This window comes from Euleptes europaea, chromosome 17 (assembly GCF_029931775.1).
Source record: "Euleptes europaea isolate rEulEur1 chromosome 17, rEulEur1.hap1, whole genome shotgun sequence".
NCBI lineage: Eukaryota > Metazoa > Chordata > Lepidosauria > Squamata > Sphaerodactylidae > Euleptes > Euleptes europaea.
Window position 1 is genome coordinate 33,138,194 of NC_079328.1, and position 19,295 is coordinate 33,157,488.

Here is a 19,295-nt window from a genome sequence, read left to right on the forward strand (position 1 = left end):
CACTCCCCTTTTCAAGCCTTCCAAGTTGGCAGCCATCACTACATCCTGGGGCAGGGAGTTCCACAAATTAACTATTCCACCCTGCCATGGATGATCTTGGGTCAGTCACACATTCTCAGCCTAACCTACCACACAGGGCTGTTGTGAAGATAAAATGGAGGAGAGGAGGCATAAGCAGCTCTGCATCCCCACTGGGGAGAAAGGGGGGTATAAATGAAGTAACCAAATAAATACACCATCACCTTGCTCAGATCTTATTCTTCAGTGGTCAGATAGATGGTTTACTTTTTATTTTTTGTTTCAGGGTAACTGTGTAACTAGAACAGGCCAAAGTTGTGGAAGAAACCACACAACGGTTAAACAAATGTGGATTGTTCATAACAATAAAATCTTGGCGTAATCAGAGTTTTGTACAGCCCTACAATAAGAAACAAGTCCTAAAATCTATTGTCAGGTAAGCTGCTTTGGTAAATGGTGAATTTAATGCCAAACACCCATGAGGCACAAGAATAGCTGGATTAACAACTCTAGTGTCATGCTGTCAGATGCTGTTTATTTAAATTAAAATGTCACTACCCAGAAATAAATTAGGTAGCTACAAAGCTGTGGATTTCCATCACTCAGTGTCTTCACAAGCTGGATAATATAAACGATTCTGTTTCATTTGTGTAGTGCTGCCTCCTAGGAGATTAGGTCCTGTTTATTTCATTCAACCTCACCCAAATTTGGCGCTTTTCTTGAATTATGGATAAGGCAAGGCCTCATGGATTCAAAATCACAGGATGCTGCCAAAATCTGTCAGGGAAGGGGCTCAGCGGTAGACCGCATAGTCTTTGTGTGCATAGTCCCAGATGCAATCTGCAGCATCTTCAGTTAAAAAGATCTCAGGTTGCAAGAATGATTTATCTTTCACAGAGACCCTGGAGACCTGCTTCCAGTTAGGGTAGAGGGGAAAAAAACCTGAGCTAAATGATACAATGGTTTGACTCACTGCATGACTGAGCCATATATAGGTGGTCTTTCTACATAAAACCCATACCTTATGCCATTTTGTTCCTTCCTTATCCTCCCCTTGCCCAAACAGCATCTTTTAATTTGCCTTATTAAAAATATGTGGATTATCGAGATCCCACAAATTCTGTTGAGCAGGAGGCTTGTTAAGAAACTCTGCCTGTAAGAGGGCAGAACTAGAAGACTGACAACCAAACCTTTCTGGTAATGATGACCCAAGTCATGTGCAAAGTACGAGACCATTACACTCTGGAAAGACATAGGCAGGGTTCTATGCCTGACGCTAGCTACCCAAGCCCTTATGTTCTTCTGCTCCCATATGTTCGAGCAAGATACTTACTTTTCCCAATTTTCCGTTCTCACACAAATATGCTTGATCTCCTGATGCCAGTTCAGGAGCATTGTCGTTTACATCAAGGACTTTGATAGCAACCGGCACGCGGGATATTTGACTGGGGTTTCCTAAGAGAAGAAAAACACAGTGGGGGGGGGGGGAGAGAAAGAGGTAAGCATACTTCATTTCATACCAGTGACATAAACGACCTGAAGTAGATAGACACTTTTATTCAGAAAGCTTTCTGTGCCTTTTCTCCTCCGGTTAATTGGTCTGCTTTATCCAGTGGTGGAAGGGAGGGAGGGAATAAAGGCCAACAGGCAGCATTTCACAAAAGGGAAGACAGCAAATAAATCTCTATTGCAAACATTGTTTGCTGGAGATTAGCTTGATGAAGACCTTGGACTAAATGGGTAGATTTCCCCCCCCCCCCCCGATGAAGTTTGCATTGTTTTATTGATAAAGGACATTCTGCTTGAGGAATGGAAGCTGTAAACAACCAGGATTTATTTATTTGCTTATCTTTGCCATTTTACTCTATTAGCTGGCCTGACTGCTCATCCATTATTTCAGTGTGGCAAAAACAACAAGAAGAAAAAATCTTCCAACAGAGGTGTTCCAATCAGATTTTATAGGAAAGGTGAAGAGCATGTAAGCAAAAAAGATGCCTTTTATGCAGGTGTAATTCCACATGTGAAACAGCCTATTCGGGGCACCCCCGTCTGAGCACATGAGTTGGGGTCGAGGACTTTTGCCCCAAAGTATGGCCCTGATGGCACCCACCAGTTTGAAGACCTTTGCCTTCTAAGCCATTTGTCCAATTGGTTTCAAACTGTGCACTAATTAACTCATTCCTCAGAAGCTTACCAAAGTTTCCTGAAATCAATAAAACCAGACAAACTTCCTAGCGAGATCATTCCTGACCTTCCTGGATTGGGTGTGTGCTCTATAGTGCTTTGAATTCATGTGAGCAGGTTTGTGAAACCAGGATTCCATTCATAGACAATGTCTCAAATTTTGGTTTCCCTCAACAAATGCCAGTCCTAGGAGGCAGGATCAGGCGAAGGCCTCATCTTTGTCATCTTGTTTGTTGGCCCTTGAGGACAACTGGCTAGACCCTGTGCAAAACAGGATCCTGGACTAGTCTGACCCCATTAGGCTCTACTCTGTGACCTTTTCCTTTCCAGTTTCAAGTAGGCTTGCCAACTGTCTGGTGTGGGCGGGCAAAAGCCCGCCAATCTACCAGATTGCCCGTGCCACCCACAGCTGGTTGGTGGGCAAAAGAGTTTTGATGGAGTTTTGATGGGGATTGCTAGAGCATCCACGTTGCTTCTGAGTAAACCTGGAAATGATGTCGGCATGTCACATGGATTGTGTGCCCCCAGATACACCCCACAAAGCTCTTGTTTGTGGAACACAGGGACCTGGCAACCCTAGTTGCAAGTGGTTCCAAAGAGACACTAAGAGAAATTGAAACTTACTAGATCCTCTTGATTTCTCTCTCATACATGTGAGGAACTCAAGTAGTTCTTTCATTAAAAAGACTGACCCATGATAAAGAATGAGAACCGTGCACATGGTAAATTCAATTCATCATAAATTCTACAATTTATCACTTGAGTCATGCAATGGATTCTTTTCGTTGGTGTGTTTAACATGGGACAATAATGCTCTTCTCCTGTGTGGGGGGGAAATACAGTTGCACACATGCTGTGTATTCCAAACATTTCAAACACATCTTCTTTATCTGAACTTCATAAAGGGGAGGAGGAGGATATAAACAATGAAGGCATTGAATTCTCAGTGCCAAGTGTCACATTTAAACACTAAAGATTTCCTTTTATCTAAATTAATGAAATGATGGCAGTTCCAACTTTTATAGACATTACAGAGGAATGTAATTAATTAGATAAGCTTCTGAAGAAATTATTCATGCCTCTTGTGACTGGCCCCAAAATGTTTGTCTTTCATCTGAAATATAAACATTCACCCTAAAGTTATTAGAATTAGAAATTTCATGAGAATTCGTTTAAAAATTAATTTACTAAACACCAGAGAAGAGCCCACTGAGTTTGAAAATCTCCAATGAGGGGATGATTAACCGTGCACATCATAAAACAATGAAATGGGGTTTTGTTTTATTTAGGCAGTCATCATACTGAGCCATAACAGGGACAAGCAAAGATTCCCCATTTCATTTCTTTTTGGACATGTTTGCACATTTGTCAATGGTTTCACTTCTTTGCGTTTCACTGAGGTTCTATAGATTCGTTTGCATTGTGCATGCAACACTTTTGGTATCTAGACATACAAGGTACATTAGCTATAAGCTAATACTGATACAGTGGCACATAAATAAAATGTGTTCATTATATGGGGGAAATTTGATGCAATAGTGTGAAAGTAAGCAATCAGAGGTTTTGTTTCACATAAGCAAAAATATAATGATTTTGGAGTCGAAGCAGCAAGGTAAGAGAAAGTGAAAATCATTCCTCGTTTATACTGGGGATGGATAACCAATAGCAAATGGGTTACATGCAGACTGATAAAAATGCCTCGAAGCATTCCACAGCTAACTCAAGTAATCCTATCTCGATATCCTTTTTCAGTCAAGCTGTTTTAAGAATTCCCAGGTGATGGAGGAGGTGCTCATGTTATAGCCCTCTCACTCACAGAATCTCAACCAATGAAACTGAGCTGACGCTGGTATGGGATGACTTGTGGCTTCTCATGGTATCCCAGCAGTATCCCAAGCATCTACAATGCAGCTGTTGCCATGTTGTCAGCATAGCATAAGAGATCTAAGAGCCATTCTACACACATTAAGCATAATGAAGCTGTAGCCTGTCCAGTTAAGCCTTTTACAGCCCATTCCTGAAAGGGGGGCGAAACCTCTTAGGGGGCAGGCATTCCAGGGGCGGGGCGGGAGGAGGAGCCGCCTCTTCCCCTCCATTGCCGTATGCTGCCAGCTCAGGAATGGGATGTTAGCGTGTGAGAGGTTAAGTTTTTGAATGTTCCATATAAAATACTTCCTGCATGTAGCAAGCTGGCACATTAGGGAATGAACTAGAATAGAATCTCCTTGCTGTGCTATGTTCTTCTTCTTCACCTTTTACACAGGGACATTTCCCCGTGGTCACCCCTGCTGACTGCTCCAGGGCTTCCTTTTGATTATGCATGCCTTTTCTCTGCCCATCAGAAGTCACCTTGCTCTCCCTGGGTGTTTTGTCTGCATTTTCCAGATTCTGGCTCAAACAGCATCTGGAAAACATGGGCAAAATGTGCGGGGAGAGTGAGGCAACCTCTGATGGGCAGAAAAAGCATGCATAGTCAAAAGGAAGCCCCAAGCCGAGCTGTCCATCAGTTTTCAGGTTCAAAAGTTCAGCATTGCCAAGGACTAATGGAAAGAGCTGATTGCCTGGCTGGCACCTCAAAGTCTGCGGGCTATCTTCGTTTCTGTGTCACTTTGCATGATGTCCATGCAAATTAGCTTCCAAACGGAGGGAGAAAACTTAAATGCAAGAGAAATAAGGCACGGGAAACATTCTTTTTGATGACAAGTGACATCCTGTGAGCAGTCCTTTATTGTGGTCATGAAAAATCTGATTCTAAGAGATTGTCATAGTGCGGAGAAATGAAGCCTCTACTCAGGGCAACCTTCTTATGGAAAGCAGGTTTTCATGGGGTGGTGGTGGTGATATTGGAGCCAGCTGAAGTCATGGCCACAGGGGCTGTCTGAAGGAGATTGCTCATCTTTGTGGATGAAGAAATTTCCTTCAGAAGCCTGGTGAGTGGCAGCTGAAGTCAGCTCTTTTAGTTGGAGTGTATATCCCTCCGGATGGGACTGGGTGAGCCCCGTTTTTAAATAACCTTATCTCAAAAGGGCCCCAACTATGGGGTCTTAAGAAAACCAATCAAAAGAAAGAAAGAAAGAAAGAAAGGAAGGAAGGAAGGAAGGAAGGAAGGAAGGAAGGAAGGAAGGAAGGAAGGAAGGAAGGAAAGAAAGAAAGAAAGAAAGAAAGAAAGAAAGAAAGAAAGAAAGAAAGAAAGAAAGAAAGAAAGAAAGAAGAGGGAGAAAGCACAGAGCCATGCCTCTGAGCAAAGGCGAATAGCCGAACCTGAAAAGCCGAGTATCTATTCAGCTGTTTCGGTAATTGCCTATTCGGCTTTATCCCCAAGTTTTGGTGTTCGGTAAACATGAAATCCGAAATTTACCGAAACGGCTAATTTTGGGTTTATTTTCAGTTCGGGTTTATTGATTTGCACAACTCTAGTCCTGTGCTTTCAAGTAACTGCGTAGAGTTTATCACATAGGGTTGCCAGCCTCCAGGTGGGGCCTCAAGATCTCCTGGAATGACAGTTGATCTCCAGACTACAGAGCTCAGTTCTCCTGGAGAAAATGACTGCTCTGGAGGGAGGATTCTATGGCATTGTACCCTGCTGAGGTTATTCCCCTCCCCAAACTACACCTTCCCTAGGCTCTACCCCCAAATCTCCAGAAATTCTCCAATCTGGAACAGGCAACTCTATTTATCAAACATTTGTACCCTGAGTCAGTAAAGGAGATCTTAATGATTTTCGCTTCTTGGATTAGGAATTGCAGCTGTCAATCAAAAAATATGCACTGCTTTCACATTCCCATCTGCGCTCTGATGCCAGTGGAGTAATGCATGAATACCTTTTTACTAGTGAATATATCCAGATGGAGGCAAATGGAGACCCAAATTTCCCATGATCTGCTAGTCTGGTCCATATGACTATTTGCTTTTTGCTAGTTTATAAAGTTGCAATGTTACTATTTCCATGCAGTACACATTTGCCAAGATTGTATCTGTGGGATCTAACAAGATAACCTCTCTATGTGATAGCTTGATTTTATTCTGTACTGTTTTATGCTGCCCTTTCCCCCTGCAAATCTTTAATCTGAAATAAAAGGTATCAGCAACAATGCTCACTTGTAGAAATGCATTATCCTATGACATGTTTGGTGATAAAAGAAGGTAAAATTGAGGTGGTTTATATGGATGGCGTATTTAAAAGAGAAAAGCTACAGTGCTGAAAATATGATTCCTAGCCCTGCAGCATTATTCTGGTGGCAACCAGAATCAACCAGCTAATCTGCAATGCAAAGCCTTCTGAAGGTGAAACTATTCCAGATGCTAGAAGTCTTGTGATTGGATCTAAAAAATCTGGAGTCCCCAGAAAGCTTCTTAAAAGTGCAATTATTAGGCAGACAGGGTCTACAGTATGTGGGGTGGGGACCTTCCAAATGTGGGGTGGTAGTTGCATTGGTTAAGCCTTTCCCTTGTCCCATTTCCCCAAGCTGGCCTCAAGGAGCCACTATTTCTTGTTCTATTAGATTTGATTGTTTTCACAATTCAATATTTGGTGTTGCAAACTGCCATGGGAAACATTTTGGTGGAATTTAAGTTTTGATGTAAGTGATGCAAACAGCATGCTTCTCTTAGAACTGAGGACACAGGTATGGCTTAGGAGGAACTGACAGGCTTTATCAGGGCTCCAAGAGACTGGGGCTAAAAGATAAAATGGGCTTTTTATGACATTTCATAAACAAAATATTTTTTCCCTTTCATATCATGAAAGTGCAAGTGGAGGACAGGTGTGGGGGTACACATTTGCACCAGGCCTGGAGAAATGATAATAGAATCATAGAGTTGGAAGGTGACATACAGACCATCTAGTCCAACCCCCTGCTTAATGCAGGATCAACCTAGAGCATCCCTGACAAGTGTTTGTCCAGCCTCTGCTTAAAGACTGCCAGTGAGGGGGAGCTCACAACCCCCCTAGGTAGCTGATTGCACTGATGAACAACTCTTACTGTAAAAAAAAAAAATTCCCCCTAATATCCAGCTGGTAACTTTCCGCCCGCAATTTAAATCCATTATTGCAAGTCCTATTGCCAACAGGAACAGCTCCCTGCCTCCTCTAAATGACAGCTTTTCAAATACTTAAAGAGAGAATAATGTCCCCCCTCAACCTCTCCTTCTTCAGACTAAACATTCCCAACTCCCTCAGCCTTTCCTCATAGGGCTTAGTTTGCAGACCCCTGATCATCCTCGTCGCTCTTCTCTGTACCAGCTTGATGATGCTTGGACCTTACTAAAATCACTCATGTGACCAGTCCAGGAAGCTTTGTTCTCAATCGAAATAAGCTTAATTTGCTCTCAGTGATTTCAGCACAGACTTAAATCTGAAGAGCTATGTGTCATTTTGATGTCTTCTTATTCAACTATGCGATCCCTGACTGGTTGGGAGCATTTGAGAAAGGAGTGAAAATGTCAGTGAAACTGTAGCAGATCGGGAATTCAACAGGTTGGATCTGACTAGCTTTCCTGTGAGAGAAAAAGGAAGGGGGGATCCCCTTTGATGAGCCCAGAGACCACATTGGGCATCATGAGACCTGCTTGTACAAAAAACAAGCATGTTAAGCAAGGGTTGTCCTCAGCAGGGGAACTGGGTGAGACTGAGTGAAAAAGCTGGCTGAATCCAACTCATCAGTGGGAAATAAGAATAAAAAGGTCCCCCCGCCCAGAAATATTTGGATGGTCCCAATGCTACTTGTCTTTGCCGAATACCCTTGAAACAGGCAGACACTCCTAAATATAGTTCCTTGCTCTGCCAGTTCATTTCCATTTAAATCTGCTCCAAAGAAGCAGAGAATGCACAAAGACATTGCTTGCTCAGTCTCTCCAAGGAAAGCACTGAGCAAACTTTTTTTATGCAACCTCTCCCTTCCCCTTCATGTAATTAAGTTCAGTATTGCACTGCTTTGCAGCTTGTTCCAGAGTCATAACTAATAGTTACTGCGTAATTACTTTTGAACCTCTGTGAATTGAGCCATCCGTTTGATTGCTGCCCATCAGATTGGCTGAGCAGAAATGAGGGTGTCACACTTCTAGTTTTGCATAATCCTCTGATTGCTGGGACAGTCATGTCTCCTGAGACTGAATATGCAGTTTTGACCACAGTGAGTTTATACTCCATGGGACACCTGACTCAGTGCAATGGCATTTGTGTGAGAAGACAACTCAAAAGTAAACAAAAATGTTTGACTACTTGTGATGTTAGAAGCTATAGGTTCAACTACTTGTGATGCTAGAAGCTAAAATGATTAAACTGACAATCATTGTATCAAAATTTGCTAACACTGTATTAAAATTGTTCATAGCCAACAGTCTGGTATACCTTTCAAAAGCTCATCAGTATTCCGATTTAAAGGCTATCAAACAGAATATTAAGCTCTGTTGTGCTAAAAATATTGGATCTGGGAGAATCATATTAAAATGTGTAGCTAATATACAAAGAATAAACAAGGAGGTTTTTTTCCCCCCCTAAGCGAAGTAAGATGGCAGAGATGGTTTGAAAGAATAAACATACATTTAGGATGTCTTTTTCAATAAGTGACATGAAGAAGACACTACATTTGCCCCCTTGCAATTGTGCTGTCTGCAGTGTGGCCATGTTTGTGTGTGGGAATGAGTGTGTTCCTTCATCCCATTTTCTGTAGTTTGATAACTCCGCAGGCCGTTTGATTGCCCCCCTCTTTTGCAAATTCTCTTTGGGGACCAAATCCAAATGTCACAGTTTAGTCTTTGCTCTACTGTTAATTTGTCTTCTTCCTGCCACTTTAATTTGCTGCTGAGTACCTAATTTGCACCTACTAATGGAGCAGCTCGTCCTGATATGTGTATAATCCATTTGGTAGAATACCAACATAATATTTGGCATTAGATGCCCCCTGCTTTGTTAGCACATACTGAGCTTTGACATTCCAAAAATGGATAAAATTTTGGACTTGGTTTCCTAAAGGAGCACTGAAAATAATGTGTGGCATCCAAGGCCATGATTCACAATGCTGCTCTGTTGAGCTAATGCCCCCCCAAACTCTCATATACCTCATGACATCACGAAAGTTGTCAACCTCCAGGTACTAGCTGGAGACCTCCTGCTATTACAACTGATCTCCAGCCGACAGAGATCAGTTCACCTGGAGAAAATGGCTGCTTTGGCCATTGGACTCTATGGAATTGAAGTCCCTCCCCTCCCCAAACCCCGGCCTCCTCAGGCTCCGCCCCCAAAACCTCCTGCTGGTAGTGAAGAGGGACCTGGCCACCCTAGACATCACTGCCCTACTGTTTCTGATGTCTGGGTGGAATAATTCAAAAGCTTGCAAACAAGAGCTTCTGACTCATGCACTTAGCTGGATGCTGCTGTGACTGGTATAAGCAATGGCAAAAACCTACTAGCTCACTCCCCAGAATTCTAGATTTTACAGAAGCTCAGCCATCCATCTAGCATGGAGGCAGAGAGGTGCTTCAAACGTACAAATATATGCTTTACACACACATGCTATAAAACGAATGCCCTGACCTGGATGGTTCAGGCTAGCCCAATCTTGTCAGATCTCAGAAACTAAATAGGATCAACCCTGGTAGTACTTGGATGGGAGACCACCAAGGAAGGCCAGGGGTAGGCAATGGCAGAGGTAGGCAGTGGCAAACCACCTCTGTTTGTCCTGTGCCTTGAAAACCCAACGGGGTCGCCATAAGTTGGCTGTGACCTGACAACACTTTCCACCAGCAGCATAAAACAAATATTTACAAAGTCCTCATAAGAACAACAATATGTTTTTTACGAATTTGGTGTGGGAGTCAAATGGATCACAAAATGTATTTTTTTTCTCCATTGAGCATGACACCAACTGCAAAGAGGAGAAATAACAGTATACTTTGCTAAGTGTTTCTGTTTGGCAGTAAAGGAAAGGAAAATTGGGGGGAAATTAAGAAACTATAATATGGACAATCCCACCCTATGTGTACATTTCACTTATTCTCTTACCCAACGCTAGTGGGGATACATATGACCCCAACACAATCAGTGTGAAATACTTCAAATTAGAAACAACATTCAAATGGGGTAAGGGGATTATTAAGGCAATTTATCTCATTAATATTGATGAATACAAGGAATATGCCTCAGAGGGTACGTACGTTGGTATCCAATGGAGAAAGCTTTCAGTCCCAAAAGCTTATATTCTGAAAATCTATATGTTCTACATGGAGTATGAAGATGTACAAAACTGAGAACAATTTTTTATGTTATTTTAAACAGGAACACTTTGGGGGTCAACTAGATCACACTTTCTGTGACAGTTTTAATTGACAGTTATCATTTTTCAAGTGATTGATACTCCACCTGCCAGATCTCATCATAGCAATTAATTGTTTGCTTTCTAGCTGCAAGCGTGTTTTTTTTTTGCATACCATAAACAAATGCACCAAATTTCATCTAACAGATGTTATAAAGTATGGGCTCAGTCTCAGAAATCAAGGTTCTAACTTTTCATTTTTATCAGTGCCAGGAATTGCCTGCGCCTCAGTGTTCAAATATCTGAAATATATGCTATCAGGATACAGATGTTGTTCAATGGGGGGGGGGGCAGGGAAAGAAACAACTTGCTCTTCAAACCCATTCTCATTTCGCCAGTCATACAAATCTTACCACTTCACACTTTCCCAACCCCTCATTCCTTTTCTAGAAATTAACAAATGTCCTTCCCTCAACTTTGTCAAAGTAGTGCAATCTTTCTTTTTTAAACAGACGACAATGATGCTACAGCCCATTTTCGTTCTCAGAATCTTTCCCTTTTTTTTCTCATGAATTATTGGTGGTAGAAGGTGCTGTCAAATCACAGCTGACTTATGGCAACCCCATAGGGTTTTCAAGGCAAGAAACAGTTGGAGGCGGTTAAATTGCCTGCCATTGCCTGCCTCCACGAGGGCTGAGTTTTGAAAGAACTGTGATTGGCCTAAGGTCACTCAGCAGGTTTCATGTGGAGCAGTGGGGTATCGAACCTGGTTCTCCAAGTTAGAGTACACTGCTCTTAACCACTACACCACCCTGGCTCTCTATGAACTATTATTACACAGCTTCAAGAGGGCAATAACAGTACGGCAACAGTGATCAGAGATCATCCAGTATCAAAAGCCCTTTTAGATAGGGCCATTTCCCTCAACCTCTAGAAAAGGGCCAATGTGACCTCTTCAGGGAGTCCTTTCTATAGAGCTGGAGCCATAGGAAAGACAGATGGAGTTAGGGCCGTGACAGATATAACAGACATAAGACACAATCTGTGAGGGTCACAGGTGAACACATGAAGCTACCCTCTACTGGGTCAGAACATTGGTCTGGGCCAGCGGTCCAGCGTTTCAGGTAAAGGTCTTTCACATATCACTTTCACATCACCTACTACCTGATACAACTCCTTAATGTTAAGTTAGAGTTTAATAAACAGTCTGACCCTGTTTCAACTGTCTGGGAGAAGGGTCTGCTTAAAATCCTGAATGCTCACCATGACCTGCGTAGACAAATGTCCCAAGGGATGGAAGGGGACAAGTGAGGTGGGGAATGAGACAAGGTCAAATACAAAATCTAGTAAGATTAATCCTGTTTTCTGCCTGAAGCAAAGACAGAATCAGTGAGATGCAATGGGCAAAGGGATACTTTATGTGAAATAATCGATCACAGTTCCCCCACCCCTCCTCCAAGGAGTTCAATGTCCTCCATTTTATCCTCCCAACTGTTAGGTGGTTGAGGCGGAGAGATTATGGGTGGTCCAAGATCACTCAATTTGCTTCATTGCCAAGAAGAGCTTGGAGTCCAGGTCTTCCAAGAACCCCCAAACATCTTCATTGCCCTCCCCTGAACCAGTTCTAACATCTTTCTTAAAGTGTGATGAAAAGAAGAATTGACTGACTTTCATTTCGATTCTGTGGAGCTCTAAGCAAGGTACTGTCTTTTCTCATCCATTCCCTGTTGGTAACATGAGGTTAATAAAGCCTACCTCCTCGTAGGATTATCATGAAAATTAGTAAAATGAGAGATGTAGAGGAATTTGTTCTGTAAGAAAATTGCGACACCGCTGACAAATAGTAACAATTATTTTATGAAATGAAAGTTGTCAGTGACAGATTCAAGATCGACTCCTCGTTCTCATGAACCGACGGAATGACACACTGAATTCCTTAAAACACTTAAACAGATGTCTCAGTGACACTCCTCTCCCCTCTCTCCAAGAGAAGAAATGATTGTACTGAAATCTGCTAATATTTAAATGAAAATCAATTCTACAAGTTTTGTGTGTGTGTGTGTGTGTGTGTAAAGGGAGAAAAGAACAAATCCTCTGTAATAATTATTGCATTAGCAGTTATGGTTTTGTTTTTTTCAGTGAAAGAAAAACAAAGATGGAAAAGGTAAAGGAAAGAACAAACGATCTGTGACATGATAATAAATGTGCAACTGGGAAAAATGGCTAATTCTGCTGTACGACTTCTCCATTTTAAGTGGCTCTTGTGTTATATTCCAACACAATCACATATTTCATAATCAAAAGATAACCTTTTTTCCTGTAGAGAAATGCACAGCGTGTCAGTTCAGTTACTGTATTTATATTCTTGGTAAACCATAAAAAGTATTTTTGGCTGGTTGACAGAAAACATAAAGCCATCCTGTAGGTTTTCAGTCTTCAGTTGAGACAATGAATTACACAAGAATAAATGCACTGTTTTGGTACTGTGTAACTTTGTCCTTGAGCAGGTGTTAACTAAGCATGCCACTACGAAATTCACGTTTTCTGCCACAGGTTCTATCCATTTTTTTTTAAAAAAAGGTATCAATTGCATACAAGTGGCATAAAAATGGTGTACAGAAGGTGGCCCCAAGTTGGCTCCCGTTGACACCTTTCCTGGCACCGGCAAGTGTTTTTAGAAAGTGGGCGGGGCTACCTGGGGGTTTTGCCCAGCAGGGCTTCCAATGGCCACGGGAGATCTGCGCAAATTTTTTTTTTTTTTGAAAGTTGCTTCAGCGACAGCTGCCACCACAGCACAAGGATCTTCCTGGCATTACCATGTGTATATGCAAGAAAATATTTTTGAACAATATATTTATTTTAAAAGGCAACCTGCCAAACCGAGCTTCTGCCTGAAATGTCAAAGAGTTACTATTAGACTTATGCATGACCTCACTTCCTGTCATTTTGTGGTTGGATCTGTCTCCTGTGGCACCCATTCTGTGGTTTGCCCAACCGCCCCATGTCAGAATTCCATTGTAGCTGGTAACCAATTGTTGCAAGCCATTTTGAGCACTGTTAGAAGTACAGTTGCCAGACTGAAGACTGGTGGAAGTGGGGGGGGGGCTTGGGGGAAGACTGGTGATGGTGTGACAACATTTCTGGAAAAAAAATACAGAAGTGACATCTTACCTCTCTAGGAATCACTGGAAACTCTATGGCGAAACCATAGATTTTCTGGCGATTCCTAGTGAGGTGCGACATCACTTCTGTGTTTTCCCCGGAATTGATGTCATGATGCTGGTACAGCAGTGATTTCTTTTTTGTTTCTTTTTCTTCCACTGCTGTTTCAAGTGGGGGCAGGAAAAGCGGGCTGCTAGCGGGAGGTCTCCCACCATAACAGGAGAGCTGGCAACCCTAGTTCGAAGTGGGGCAGACAAATATTTAATGAGGACATAAATGCCCTTGTGACCTCCCGCATTATTTTCTTTAAGCATCCTGCATTATTATTATTATTTTTTGCAGTCATAAAGGCAAAGGAAGCTTTTAAAGCAGAAATGTTCTTTGTGATACAAAACAAGCTCAACGGTCATGCCACAAATTAAAACCTGACCTTGTAAATAATTCTGGAAAAGGTTGAAACAGTACTCCACTGGGTCAGGGACCCAGGGCACCAACTATCCCACCTTGGTTATAGCCTTATGTGAATTCTAGAACTCTGGTGACTCCCAAAATCCCATGTTAGTTGTATGCAGAGGAAAAGGACAAAGAGTGAGTTATCTGGTTATGTGTACACGGAGTTGAAACTGGGGGCACTGTTTCATGGTCCATCGCCTTCTTAAAGTTAAATTCTGTCAGTGTGCAACTACAGCATTTCTATTGAACCTATCAAGTAAGGATATAAAATAACTGCACGTGTTTTCTGGTTCAGCTCAAACTTTGACAGTTTGAGTGTACTTTTAAGTGAAGGGATGAAATTCCAGCTGCTGAACATGTTTAATTTACAGACAACCCTTTACAGGGAGAAAAATATATATATACATCGATGTATTTCAGAATTTGGGGACTAAGAAATTGTTTCCAAAATGATTAACTGATGGCTCCTAGACTGAAAATTTAGGAGATTATCAGTGCATTCCTGGGGGGGGGAGGGGGTGAACTGCGGCGGCCGGTACAGCACATCTGAGAAGCCTCCTCAGAGGCTTGCTGGCCATCATGGATGGAAGGGAAGCCTTTTTTCCAAAACAAAAATAGGGGGTAAAGGCATTTCCCTTATAGGGGAAAGCGAGCTTGCAAAGGTGGTGCGGGACAGCCTCCATCCCGGGAGGTGTTCTTGGGGCAAAAGGGGTTTGGAAGATGCCTAATGGCAGCTCTGCCCCCAGAACACCCCAGGAATGTCTCCTGGCACACTGGTGTGGGGACTTGCACCAGGAGGATGCCGGTGGGAGGATCCACCAGCATCAGAGGGTCGCACTGCCACCGCAATCCAGTAGGGGTGGGGTAAGTGGCTCTAAGCCAGTGTCCATGCCAGTTTGAACGGTGCAAATGGCATGGACACAGGCATAGGGGTCTTGCCCCGCCTATCCATTGCCCCCCCTTCAGGATCACATTGAAAGAAAGCTCACATGAAGGCGAGGGAGTAATTCATTGGTTTGGAAAAGTTGGGTTTCAATGACTTCACCGTCAGTTTGGGTTTTCAATCCATTAATTGGTTGTCATTTCCAAACTTTACTACCTTGCTGTTTCACCCGAATCTTATGCCAGTATTTACTAATTTTTTCAAGGTGCCCTTTCATAAGGGGAAGTTTTACTTCATTATCATTTTAGAAGTCTTTGAAGAATGCAGTTGGGAAATGCTGTGTTTAAAAGCAAGCATTTTAAAGTTGGCTTGAGATTTTCACATGCATATTTTCAAAAGATTTAATCATGAATTATGCAAGTGTTGTGAGAATTTATATATTGGGAGAAATCACAATCACTTGGGAAGGTGCTTCATGTTAAAAAGTGGCAGGTTATATTTTCATTCAGACAAAAACAGGGTCCAGCCAATCTTGGTCCACAGTGATGATAGATTTTGGCTGAACTTGCCTCTGCTGTGGATGAACAATGTGTCTTCCCCCCCAGTACTATAAGTCTTTTTAGCATTGCTGAATTGGCCACCTTCTACCCATTTCTCTAAAACAGCTAGCTTGTGAGCTACAAAGACACCTTTCAGTAGCTGACACAGCCCTGATCCCTAACATTTAAAAACAGCATATGAAATTATCTGCACTAGTGCAGTTCCACAAATTGGTACATTTAGCAATGTTCTAAGCTTATCCAGAAGCTTCACCAGTGCCAGCCATTACTAAAGGTGTGGCAAGCCAGTGATGCATGGTGGTGAAGGTTAGACAAATGCACTGAGTCTACGTTGATACAAAGGACATAATTCATGTAAAAATCTATTACTTTTTCATCCTGCTTCTGTGATGAGCACATCATAGTGGTCCCAAGACTTTCTCCCATCCAGATGTTGACCTGATCTTGATCAACTTAGAGAGAACTGAATTGGATGTCTTAAGAACATCTTCTGCATACTGCAAAACACTGGGCTCTATTGATTTATTCCATATATTGATATCCTACCTTATCTCTTTAGGCTCAAGGTGGCTAACAAAACAACGAGTTGCAAATGTATAATTAAACAATAAAACCATCAGATAACAAGATAAAAACAACACCTGAGGCAGAAACCCCATGGGCAGATCTACAAAAACAACTGGTCCTCCACCAACAGCCCTTTAAAGTAAAACTTTTACGTGTCTTCCTGAATAAAAAGAGTAAAGATGGGATCAGAACCCATTCTGGTAAGCCATTCCAAAGCCCACACACCTAACTGTTGTCAAATGGACAGTCTAAGAGAGGGCAGCACATGAGTGTCTAAAGACTACAGAGTTTTAGAGTTGTAAGTAGGATAATCCAATCCAGAAAAAAAAAGGCTCCATTGTACTGGAGCTGGAAAAAGCTGGAATTTTTCAGCTTTGTTTTCCAGCTTTTCGGGATTTCCCACAGGCTTCTATGGAGGCAAAATGCGAGGACTTGAGTGTTTTTTTTGTTTTTTGTTTTTAAGGTATGGGCACCAAATTTGCAGCATTGTTGCTGGTGAATCTCCTTGAAAGACCCACACGTTTGGTAAAGTTTGGGTCAGGGGCTCCAGTTTTATTGCTCTCCAGTTTTCCCTCCATTTGGTGTTCAATACAATTGGACCCCCAACCCAATCTGTACCAAACTTGGGGGGGGGGTTCTTGCCTGGCTCCATATTAGTCAATGGGGAAACTTTGCGGGGCTGAGTCTCCTTACACAACCCCCCCCCCCAAGGCTGCTGAAGATTGTCCCCCAAAATGTAGGAAATGGGGATCAATAAAATCAATCTGTACCAAACTCAGGGGTTCTTGTAAGGAGACTCACCAACATCTGTGCTGCAAATTGGTGCCTCTACCTTATAAACTGCCCCCCCCCTCAAAAGCTCCGCAAAGATTCCGCATTTACAATAACAGACCCAAAAAGTTCACTATCTGAAAAAAATCCAAAAAAGCCCTATATCAGTATGGGGATTTGGCTTTTTTGGGATTTTCTGAAAATTTTCAGGTCCATTAAACCTGAATCTGAATAACACTGGCAAAAAAATGGTGCAAACTCCTAGTTGCAAGCATCTATTGATATAACTTTTATAACCACAGGCTATTTTTCAATAAAATCAACATAATATATAGTGCAATTTTAAGCACAGTTACACCCTTACATATTTCAGAGGGGGATAAGAGACTTTTATACAGGACTGCTAATGAAAAAGGGTAGCCCTGAGTTTCTGATAATGTATGCTTCCATCTTGAGGGCAAAAAAAAAAAAAAAAAACTTAAAGAATGCTTCAGTAAGCATCTCTGGAACACCTAGCATTTGGACAGAAAACAAGAGTAACAAATTTGCCAGAAACCGTAAAGCACCTATAGATTCCATTTATTAATACCTGTGCCTATACAGCTCATAAGCTTTTAGATAATACAAAGTTATATAAAGTGTATAATAATATAAATACAGGGTTTAAGGTAAAATACAAAACTAGCCCCCTAAGCTAAACATACCTATTGTCTTCACAATTTACAATAACCATTCGACTAACAATAAATCTAAATTTATAAGCCGTTCTCAAACGAAATAGAAGGTTAGGTTTCCAGAGTAACAATCAACCTGGGTTTAAACAACTATCTGGAAGCTTCAGAGCCACAGTTATGTAAATGTCAGCTGTCAGGGTAATACCTTTGTTATTACATAACAGAAGATTAAGCTGACAGTAGTCGAGGTTTGCCAATCTTCCAGGTAGTGGCTGGGATTAAAACTTATTTTCAAGAGTGAGATCAGTTCACCTGGAGAAAATGGTCACTTTGGAAGGTGGACACTATGGCATTATATCCCACTGAACTCTCTCCTCCCCAATCCCCCTCCTCAGGCTCCACCCCTAAAATCTCCATGTATTTCCCATCCTGGAGCTGGCAACCCTACAGTAGATTCTAGAAAGACTGAGAATGGACACTCAAATGGGGGTAAGCAAAGACACTTTCAACTTTGTGTACAGCCTACAAGAAAATAAGAAAAAGTTGGATAGTTTCTGGAGTCTGAGAGTCAGACAGACAGAACCTTTGCTCATTCAGGGTATTGGATGGTTTTGAATGGATCCTTTATCTGGACAAGGAGGTGGGAGGCTCTGATTCCAGTGTGTTGTAGTGGCTAAGAGTGGTGGTTTGGAGTGGTGGACTCTAATCAGGAGAACCGGGCTTGATTCCCCACTCCTCCACATGAGTGGCGGACGTTAATCTGAAGCCAGCTGGGTGACCTTGGACTAGTCACAGTTCTCTTAGAGCTCTCTCAGACCCACCTACCTCACAGGGTGTCTGTTGTGTGGAGGGGAAAGGAAGGTGATTATAAGCAGTTTGATTCTTCCTTAAGTGGTAGAGAAATTCAGCATATTAAAAACTAACTCTTCTTCTTCTTCTTCTTCTTCTTCTTCTTCCATTTCCCCCCTTTACATCAGCTGTATCTGTTCATTATTTGTAAAACACACAATGTGTGGTACACAAGCATTATATAATTTAGGAGGCCATTGTTACAGTTCTGATCTATGAAAAGGAGAGTTCAAACATAAACGAGGGGGAAGTCGATGGTTACCCAGGTCGAATGACGTACTTCCCTTGCCCAACCCAGCCTTCATTATGTCTTTGTCAATGGCATAATCTATTCAGGAGGCTCACAACTACACTCCATTTCCATTTATATTAACTATTGTTACATCAATCCATTAACAATCATAAGGTTTAAGGTTTCACTCTAGAATTAAAGCTAGGATGGAAACCATGGGTGGCTTAGCGTGGAGCGACAGAAATAGCACACAAGTTTATTCTTTCTTCTGTTGAGACTGAAATGGAACAAACACAGTGTGGGTTGTGAAGGGATGTATTCAATTGTTATATGTAGACAATTGTGGAAATTTTGAAATGGAGAACCTTTGAGCTTGAGTAATGAAATTGCTCTTAGGTCGTGTTTGTGAATACATGTTATGAAAATTCACAGTGGGTCGCCGTGTTAGTCTGTCTGCAGTAGTAGAAAAGGGCAAGAGCCCAGTAGCACCTTAAAGACTAACAAAAATATTTTCTGGTAGGGTATGAGCTTTCGTGAGCCACAGCTCACTTCTTCAGATACTTCTTCAGATAGCTGTGGCTCACAAAAGCTCATACCCTACCAGAAAATATTTTTGTTAGTCTTTAAGGTGCTACTGGACTCTTGCCCTTTTCTACATGTTATGAAAGTTAAAGATCTGAAGGGGAAAAA

At 41.9% G+C, this 19,295-nt stretch overlaps 1 protein-coding gene across 2 annotated transcripts in view; it reads right to left on the reverse strand.

The window, feature by feature from the left end:
• Positions 1-19,295, reverse strand: part of CDH8 (cadherin 8) — a 248,532-nt gene that overhangs the window by 45,077 nt on the left and 184,160 nt on the right. For both annotated transcript variants that reach the window (XM_056862985.1, XM_056862986.1), the window contains exon 8: positions 1,352-1,473. In XM_056862985.1, the coding sequence (XP_056718963.1) occupies positions 1,352-1,473 (122 nt within the window). The remainder of the gene's footprint in view (positions 1-1,351; positions 1,474-19,295) is intronic.